The 9,848-nt window shown below is 36.8% G+C and overlaps 2 protein-coding genes across 3 annotated transcripts; both read right to left on the bottom strand.

Annotated features, from left to right (window-relative positions):
- Nucleotides 1–1,696: 1,696 nt before the first annotated feature.
- LOC112762426 (PRA1 family protein B3) lies at nucleotides 1,697–2,842 on the bottom strand. Its single transcript, XM_025808261.3, has one exon. The coding sequence runs from the start codon at nucleotides 2,551–2,553 to the stop codon at nucleotides 1,915–1,917; it is 639 nt and encodes a 212-aa protein (XP_025664046.1). The 5' UTR covers nucleotides 2,554–2,842; the 3' UTR covers nucleotides 1,697–1,914.
- A 476-nt stretch (nucleotides 2,843–3,318) lies between these two features.
- LOC112762425 (probable dolichyl pyrophosphate Man9GlcNAc2 alpha-1,3-glucosyltransferase) lies at nucleotides 3,319–8,851 on the bottom strand. 2 transcript variants are annotated; one of them, XM_025808259.3, is made up of 7 exons: nucleotides 8,339–8,851; nucleotides 6,104–6,549; nucleotides 5,602–5,785; nucleotides 5,393–5,500; nucleotides 4,687–4,848; nucleotides 3,941–4,193; nucleotides 3,319–3,846 (listed from the first exon to the last, which is right to left on the bottom strand). In XM_025808259.3, the coding sequence occupies exons 2-7, from the start codon at nucleotides 6,508–6,510 to the stop codon at nucleotides 3,401–3,403; spliced, it is 1,560 nt and encodes a 519-aa protein (XP_025664044.1). In that variant the 5' UTR covers nucleotides 6,511–6,549; nucleotides 8,339–8,851; the 3' UTR covers nucleotides 3,319–3,400. The 2 variants fall into 2 exon arrangements, with proteins under 2 accessions (XP_025664044.1, XP_025664045.1); XM_025808260.3 differs by having other exon boundaries at nucleotides 6,104–6,536; nucleotides 8,339–8,842.
- Nucleotides 8,852–9,848: the final 997 nt, after the last annotated feature.

The following is a 9,848-nucleotide window of genomic DNA, read 5'->3' as shown; positions in this document are numbered from 1 at the left end:
GGTAATGTTCATCTTACTTTCGAATTTTCACCAATCATTTAAATTTACCAACTCAATCTTCAAGCAAGGTTCACGCTTCAATAGAAACACCTCATAGTTATATACTCCGTACCTCGCGAAATTAATAATTAATAAGTACCTCAAATAACAAGCGAGCCTTTCTTTCTATCAAATTCGAATCATTTTGTATATAGTTTGGTAACGGAAGTATACGGGATGAAAGGACTGCTGACTGGTGTGAATGTTTCAGTCTTGTAACGTGATCTACTACCGTCACGAGACAAGTGCTGGATGGGATTTAGTTCCAAACGCTCCTAGAGTTTAATTCTAGTTATTCCTTATTGTTGCGATAGCTAGTCCTCCCCAACTTGCTAGCAAAGTGAATGAAAACAAACATACAAACTTACAAACTTTCAAACGCATCAACTCAAAGTCCGAAAAATTGTGTGAAATAAAAAAACCATCCAATTGAAAATGTCAGCATCAAAACATGCGAAGGTCAACTTACCAATTCCCCCGGACCTATAATGTTGCATTAATTAATTATTGTTGTCTTTTTGGTGCGAGTTACCCCGAAATTAAATTATCTTATACTCCTAAAACACATTTAACTCGTATATTCCACACTTTACGTTGATACCGCATCTAAAAAACAAACAAACAAACAAACAAATAGAATTTGAGAATTGAGATCATGACTTGACTTGTGAATCATGACATTGCATTACCCTTATATCTTTCTTTGTGCACGAGATTAATCAATAAACCAGTTTCAATTTCCCTCACTGAAGATTGAAGAACGGAGAAGCACAAATTTTAAGCAAGATAGATGCTTACCAAGCCAGTCGATAAGAAAGGTATCAGTTCTTGCATGCAAACCATCAATCACCTAATTCCTTCCAGCTGATGCAATTCACACCCAGCAAAGGAATCACTATCATACAGACTCGTTTATTAATTCCATCTTTCATACTTACCAACACCAGAAAACAAGAGATCAAGAGAAAAGTAAGAAAATATAGAGGAAAAAGAAGTGCTCCTCAATGATATTAAGTATTAACTAGCATAACACTCCTTCTAAAGATAACAGACTCACTGTTAGGCATATATTTATGTTTGTAAGATATTAGCATTAATCTTTAAGAAGTCAGAATGAGAAGAAACCAATATCCAGGTTCCAACAACCAGACACTTTTTCTTACCAAAACCCAGGCAATAACAAAACAAAAGATTATAGAATTTGTTGGAGGCAACTACCCAACAAAACCGATCATTTCTAAGTTCTGGGAATGCCAATCTGCAGCAGGTCATCTAACTCAAAATCCAACAAGGCCCCAAAACCAGATATTCTGTAACATCTATCACGCTCAAAGGCAAATCTAGATAGAATAATTATATATATATGTCCCTACACTCAAGCCAATTATGGTTTGTGGGGTAAATATCTCCCATGTTGCTTCATGCAGAAGCCACTTCAAGACACATACAAATGAATAATACCAGAAATTACTTCCAGCAACCAAGAGCCTTTTATCGAAACACCAAAATAACCTGCACTTAAAATTAAATTTTTGTATATAAACACCACCATAGAAGGATTCCACAAACATCAACCAAATACTTGTAACCAATAGAACAAAACAGGGCACATTTCTATACTGACGCATGAAATCAGAAAAAAACATGCATGCAAATATAGCAAAAATAAATTGGTGACTAAACTGCATTGATTTAATATTGAAGAACAATCTCTTGATAATAAAACAAAAAAAAGTCACATAACTAAACCCTATGCAATTCGCAAGTCAAAAAAGAATCCGGCACATTACGATTTTTTCCCCAAGTCACCATAATACAACACCACTGACACGAACCGTCGATCCAGCGGCGAACCTTTGTAGATTCCCCGAAACTCTACACCCGCGAAACTACCGGAGCGGCGGCGGAAGTGGCGGCGCCACCGAGGAACGAAAGAAGTCCGGTAGATCCTGGCTCCTGTTCGTCGAGAAACAGATCTTCCGGCATTCTAAACGCGCCGTGAGCACACACGATGGCCAATCCAACCATTGACGCCGAGATCAAGAGCGACCCGACGCTGGTGAGGAACACGACGAAGATGGTGAGCGCGGTGAGGAGTCCAAGGGTTTCCTTGTCGTTGAAGGTGCGGCCATAGAGAATCACCGGCTGGTCTGCGGGGCGGAAGAGGTAAAGGAAGCACCACGACGCGAGGAGTCCGAGGAGGACGAGAAGCGAAAACGGATGCGTGATGAGCGAAACCGCGAGCGCGAACACGATTAGGGTTACATAGTTAACGCGGAAGTAGTTGAAGTTCTTGCGGATCCTTGAGTACGCTTCAGTTAGGGATTCCGGTTTCGAGAAGGAGGATCGATCGGCGAGCTCCGTCCACGGACGGCGCTGGGAGAAGCCTTGGCGGAGAGAGGATGACAGGCGGGAGATGAAGGAGCGGAAAGCAGGCGTGGCTATGGGAGGCTGAGATGCAGCGCCTGCGGCGGCTGTGTTGGTGGATTGGGGGAGTGTCGGTGGGGCAGACATGGTGGCGCGTGAATCTCCGAACGCCCGCGCGTGAGAGTGAGAAGTAGCGCGAGGCAATTGGAGACTCTATTAGGAACTTAGGAAGTTAGCGATAACGAAAACACTCTGGTTTTGGGCTTTTGGGCTTTAAGGCGTGCATGTATATTAAATGCCGAAAGAAAATAATTGTACGGCGTGGAACAAATGCTAGAAAATGACCAATAATTCTAATATGGGGATAAATCTATTTTGCAGAAAAAGATATTGTTAGATTCGAAAAAAAGAGTTAAAAAAAGAAAATAAAAAATCTAAAAAATATATATAAAAAGGATATCCCATAATTCACCGCCTCACCGACAACCACTACTTATTTAGACATTCATGTGAAGGGAAATGAAGCTGCATTCTTTTGTAGTTTTTGCTATTGTTTTTTAATAGGGTACAAAAAATGAGGGTACTTTATCTTGGTGCTTGGATCTTGATCTGGCTAGCTAATAATTTCACATTTATTTTGAAATATGACAACAATAATAATCAATTCATGGCATTTGAGAAGTGTTGGTTAACAATCGATAGCCCACTAATTTCGACACTAGAGTCTAAAATTCGTTTTTCGTAGACTTACATATAAGATTATGAGGCATAGAGATTGTTTATCAATAGGAGAGGACCAATAAAATCTGAACAAAAAGTTAAATGAAAATAAAACAGAAACATTGAACTACAAAGTGCAGGGACAAACAAACCTAAAAGATCATAAACTCATTACAGAAGAGAAGAGGTCAATGCGGCCAAACTCTCAATTCAATTAATATTAAACCAATTAACAACAAAAACAATCTATCTAGCCCCCAAAGTAAAAACTCTATCAAATAAACTTCTTGTCTACTTCTAATTTGGTAGGTTTATTCAACACCCACTGCTTTATATTGCAGCCAAGAGTTACAAGCACAAACTGAGAGAAGCACACATTCATAATTATTGCTTCAAAAAGGAATGGATACTTCTCAGGTGGATTCATGGTCAAGTAAACTATGTGAAGAATGAAATAGCAAAATAAAACAAGGCGTACAGTTGTTGCACCCAAATAATTATACAAATAATTTCCCTCTTTAACTCTCTGTTGACCAGGTGCGTCGAATATCAGGATGAAGAGAGCAAGCAAAGCAAAGTATGGAACAACCAAGCCGTCGCGACATATCAGAGGGAACATGGAGAGCATGGCAAATTGCATGAACCACTTAAAAATAAAAGGCTCTTCCATAGCCAGCAGGCTTGCAGGAAGAAGTGGCAGCAAAATGGACTTCTCATGCACTGTAAGGCACCATGCATACACTCAGTAAGATAATTTCAACAAAAATGATTGCAATTTGGCATTGTAAAAAAAAAAAAATTAAATGTTACAAACCTTGAAAAGAAAACAAGTAGAAGGCAAATGAACAATTTAGCAGCCCATAGAGGAAACCTCGATTACTTGGAGATTTTATTTGTTGAATCATTGAAGGAAGGCAAGTTATAACTGTTGCAATTAAGCTGAGAAGCCTCAGTGACTCTGGCGTAAATAATCTCTTCCACTTGATGATAATGGAAGAGGCACACCAAAAGTTGGCCACATAATCCTCAAATATTCCTCTTTCAAAAGGAGCAAGGCGTGAGAGGACCTGTTACAAGGACCATCCATACCCAAGGTTCTTATCCAAGATCAAAAATAGTTTTAGCATCAAGGAAGACAGACATCTCTATTATGTAACTAGATTTCTCAATTCACCAGTTGAACTTACTCTACTACCACATGTATACATAAAACACTGAGTCGGACTTAGTCTAGACGGCTAGACCTATTGTTTCCATATCAAATAACAGACTTTCTGATACCACATTTAAGACCGAGACCAGGTAGAAGCATCATATGTAACTTTTATTAAGAAAAAATGGACTATCAAGCAATCAAATAAATAGCAAATAGCACAAGTAGGAATTATTAAAATCTCTGTTCAAATAAAGCACAGCAGTAACAGTAATGTTAAATGGATTCCAATTCCATGCATCAAGATTCAAGAGCATACAGCAAATGGAATGAACAATCCAACTTCTGCTGGGTTTAGGATTAAATCTACTTTCTAGCAGCCAATGATAACAATTTCAGTATTTTACCTCCAAAATGGAATCCTTTGAATACAGATAAGGCCACCACACAGCTGCAAAGGTTCCCAAAACATAAAACCCCAGTTTTGATACCTCAAGGAGCGGATGTTTACGCCTCAAGCATTTACCCAGGAGATGGCTGAAAAAAGCAGGGGCAAAATATGCACTCATCTGTAAAAGAGTAACTAACAACAGTTATCAAATCCCAATCGATGATAAAGACAAAAAATAAAGGAAATGCAGGTTCAGACTTAGCTTATCCACAAACATTGTTGTGTCCCACATTACTTCAATATTTTTTTCCTTGCAAATGTATGTTTATGGAAACTAGGTACTAAATTCAAACTAAACAAATAACAGAATGAATTGCCATTTACTGACTGCAATCCATTTAAGACATCAGTATCAAGATTGGTCAAGTAAAATGTTAATAGGATTTATTTGACGCAAAGCAATAATACAGCCTAAAGATATATCAAGATACAATTCACCATGCACACATTAACATATAATTAAGAGACATATATGTATGACCATTCACCATGCACACAAACTATAAACACACACCCAATTTTTTAGTGACAATTCCACCTGGACAGGGTTGAGCAATCCTATATGACCATTGACCATACATGGTATAGACTATGTATAATAGCTGAAAGTAGTAAAAGAAATTAATGACAAATAGACCCATGCTAAGATCAGAGATTAAAACCTGCTTATGATTTAGAGCTAGACAATACAAAACACATGCTACAAGATCCTTCCCAGAGAGGACACCAGCAACAGCTCCAATGGTAAAGCCCAAGCTGATGCAGTTGTACTGACATACAACACATACAACAGTCAACGTTAGAGCACTACAAACCTGAAAAATACCTAAAGGGGCAAGGGCATAAACAACAAAAGAATTTCTATGCAAACCTGAAAGTGACCGTGGTCAATTAAGATCAAACAGGGGTTTAACAAAAGCATGGCAATGTGCCATCCTATGTCACTTTTACGACTCCTTGAAGGTTGACCATAGCGAACAATAACAAAGTACAGAACAGCTGGAAAGAGTATCAACAAATCAGATGATAACACTGTCCACCTCATTAGTAGTTTTCTGCAGAGTTCAAAATAAATTATCAATAAAGTCAAAATACTCGGTGCTAGCTCAGAACCTGAACAGAAAGCATTAAAATTGTAACAATTGATAAGATCTTAAATGGACAAACTATCTTTTGTCCCCCAAAATATAAATATCTCATGCGTGATTTAGCCACTGATTTAAACTGAAACATGATTTAGTTGTTGAATTATGCACATAATTTAAACCAGGGACTAAATGAAAAGAGAGGCACACTTTCAAATTCCAAGAACCAAATACCATTTCTTTCAACAGATCTGTTAAACTATGAAAGAAAATGTGTAAAATACGCACCCGAGATAAGACTCATGACCTCTGGAGGTGAAAAGGGAAACAGATTCAGGGTGCACAAATCTCAGAAAAAGGCCATGAATGAAACTCTGGTAAGCGGTGAGTGGTGGATAATCAAGGCCCCAGTAGCTCAAATCATTGCTGGTGCTGTTTCTATACCATTCTTGAATTGGGAGATTGATGGTGATCTCCATCCAATGCCTCTGTGCCTCATAGTCCCCAAATTTCGGAGGGTTAGCAAAACCGGAGTAAGGGTGGAGGGACACTGCGGCGCGAACCAAAAGTGCAAACAATCCAACAATAAGGAATGTAGTTGTTGTTCCCTTGTGAACCAGCCACCACCACCAGCAACACTGGTTTCCATCACCATCAACTACACTAACAGTGTCACTAGTCCCCTTTCCTTTCATTTCAGCAAGCAGCCCAATTCATAAGACTGCATCCGAAAACTGAAAGAAAGTGAGAAATTGCTTTCAGTCTAAATCGTGTGGTTGATTGATAACTACGGAATTGAATTTAATTGAATTGAACTATATTATTTGGAATGTGTATGAAATGAATCTGAATTTCTATGTTGACAATTTTGAACATTATTAATAGCTCGGAGTATAGCGACATCACCCAATCAAACTACACAGTGACAACAGCAATAAAAATATCAAAATAAAAATCAAACCACCATTTCAAAAATATTCAGAAAAATATTATGAAAAACCATAGCAAAAACAATATAAATTTGAACAATACCTAAAAAAGGGGGAAAAAGCTTTCCTCAGCGGCGAAGAGAATGATGGCGGCAGCGGATGAAGGAGTGGGAATTTAGTGGTGTCAACATGTTTGGCCCTATAGGGCTTTGGCCCTACTTTATAGGGCCGGAAGAACAAGAGGCCCTATAACTATTAGGGTCAAATTTTTAAAAAGCCCTCAGGGCCAAAAGCCCTAGGGCCAACCCATGGGCCACCTAATCCTTTTTTATACATTGCTCTCTATCTCAATAATACATATAAAACTTATTAAAAGTCATTAGCTTATTCTATCTCTGTCATTTTTTACGTGTAGAAAACAAAGAAGTTAAAAAATAAATATCAATAATGTGCATTGTTCATATTAAATCCAACTTTTAACTATATACATCAAGAAATCAAACATGGCATTCACTATCTCATCACCCTTCTCCTTACTCCTTAATATCTACCATCAATAATGTCTCTAGTAGAAAATCAAAATAAAGTTTACACAAAAATTTATCATCTAAAATCATGAATGTTGAGGGAGATGCATCGATTCCGTTGACACTTCTTCTTCATGAATTTCACCAATGTCATCATCTAAATCAACCAAGAGTTGTGAAAGTGTGCAAGGTTCCAAAACCAAGAGGAGCTGGCATCATTTATATATTCTTTAATTACTTTATTTTCTAAAAATTCAGTTTAATAGTAAACCTCTATTTGAAGGTTGAATCTTTATGAGAGAATAAGGAAAATAGAGACACAGAATGCATGATCCAAAGGGGAAATAGTTCTCAACAGAGAACAAAACAAGGTTTGATCCTAGGAAGCAAAAACAGCAAGAAAAACAACTAAGTTTCAAACCAAAACCAAAAGGGTTCACTGATTCCTAAGTTTCTGATTTTCATGCCCTGATTAACCATTCAAAACCTACTTGCATATTCGGTGAGAGACTAAAAACAAGATAGCAGGTGCCACTGCTGGCCAACTAATTGCTTCTGATGATTTATTTAAACCAATTCTAAATGATTTTCATCTATTCTTTGCAAGAAACAAAAAGAAGCAAAGTTTTTACTTGTATTACTTAATGTGGTGAAAATGTTATTATGGCTTCAGAATATAGTTCATCCACAATCCAAATGTACTATTATGCAGTTACTGAACTTGAAGATTCATCAAGGTAGACTAAAATATTAAACCATGCAGATTAAAGTTCAGATCAGTTCAAGGACATTTGCTAAACAAACAGAGGAATCAAAACCATGCTCAAATTCTCAGGAAACAGAGGAATCAAAATGTTTACAATCAATTAACCTGAAAATAGACAATTGAAGAAACAAGTTCACAGTTCAAGTTCACAGTTCACAGTTCAACCATTTTGAAATCACAGAGAGGGGCAAAGAAAGGGTAGCCATAGACCCACCTCGGTTTATTAACAAGAGAATTAAAATGGGTGATGCAAACAAACAAAGAAGAAACTCAGAGAGGGACAGAAAAAGAAGAAACTCACCTCTGATTCCGCGTCAGGGAGGAGGAGCAGCCACTGATTTCGTCCACCGCATCAAGAAGGAGGAGCACCGCGTCAGGGAGGAGGAGGAGCCACCGCGTCGTCCACCGTAGTAGGAGGAGCAGAATGCAAAAGTAGAATGCAGAGGAGGAGGAGGAGCACCGCGCAGGTTTCCCCGTTTCAGACTTTCAGCATCTCAGGGTCAGGGAGGAGGAGATCAGATTTGGGGCTTTTAGGGCCAGCCCTGTTTTAATTTTTTTGGGAGGGCTTAATTAAGGTTAAGGCTTACAAAAATTTTATGGCTGTAGGCTGAAATTATTTTGGGGGTTTAGAGAGCCAGCCTTAGGGTCTTGGGCTCAATTGACGACGACATCGAAAAAGGGAGAACTGGCGAAGGGAGGAGACATCAGCTGCTGCCGGAGGGTGGGGAAAATTTTCAAAGAAGGATCGGTTGTTATTTTCGGTGAGGACATTTTCGAAAATTCTTTCAACTAACTTACAATGTCCAAAAAACAAAGGATTATTCGTCAATAATTTTTTATTATATCATTTATTGTTAAATAAAAATTTAGAACAACAGATAATTAATAAAAAAAATTAACGTTAGAATATTTGTGTTTTTCTTCATTAATAATTTATATTTTTAATAATATTTATTGATTAACTTAATTACCGTATATAACTACAAGGAAATAATTAGTTTAAAAATAACAAAATAGAAAATGTTAGCAATAATACTGCTAATACATGAATTATATGAGAAAGCAAAAATCAATTTTAAACTTGGTTTGAAATTAAAATATATATATATATATAATTTTAAAAAAGGATCACGATTTTTTTTAAGAATCAATTTAAATGTTTACTTGTCACCAAAAAAAAATTTAAATGTTTACTTATAAGAATTTTCCAAAATACTTCTAGTTCTTAGTTTATTCATCTCTTTCCTTATATATATTTTTAAACTGAGTGTTTTTTTTTTTCAAAAATATTTTAATTAATTTTTTTATTATACCATTTAGGATAAAGTATTAAATTGGTCCTTATATTTAGGCTTAATCTTGTTTTAGTTTCTAAGATTTAAAGTATCTTATTTGAATAAAAAAAATTCATTTAGCTTCAATGTAGTCCTACTGCCGTGAAGTCAATGTTAAATAATTAACGAAACTCAATTTGTAGATATGGAAAACTTATATAATCAAACTCTTTGAGTTGCCGAGGAGAGTTTCCTGGCAACGATGGCCTTGTCCTTGTCGTCACCGGCGAACTTCTCCACGGAAAGCGAGTTATCAACGATGTTCTCTATGTGCTTAAGGCAAGGCCAGTGGCTCGCGGTAATGCATTTGCTGCTGATAGTATGCCTCTTGAGTTTCATGACAGGACTATATTGAAACTAAATAAAACTTTTTTAGATTCAAATAAGATATTTTAAATTTTAGGAACCAAAATAAAATTAAGCCTAAACCTAACAGACCAATCTAGTAATTTATCATATCATTTAATAATTAATATT

The sequence above is a fragment of the Arachis hypogaea genome, chromosome 17 (assembly GCF_003086295.3).
Source record: "Arachis hypogaea cultivar Tifrunner chromosome 17, arahy.Tifrunner.gnm2.J5K5, whole genome shotgun sequence".
NCBI lineage: Eukaryota > Viridiplantae > Streptophyta > Magnoliopsida > Fabales > Fabaceae > Arachis > Arachis hypogaea.
Note: the sequence above shows the minus strand (reverse complement) of the source record. Positions and strands in the feature narration are given on the sequence as shown.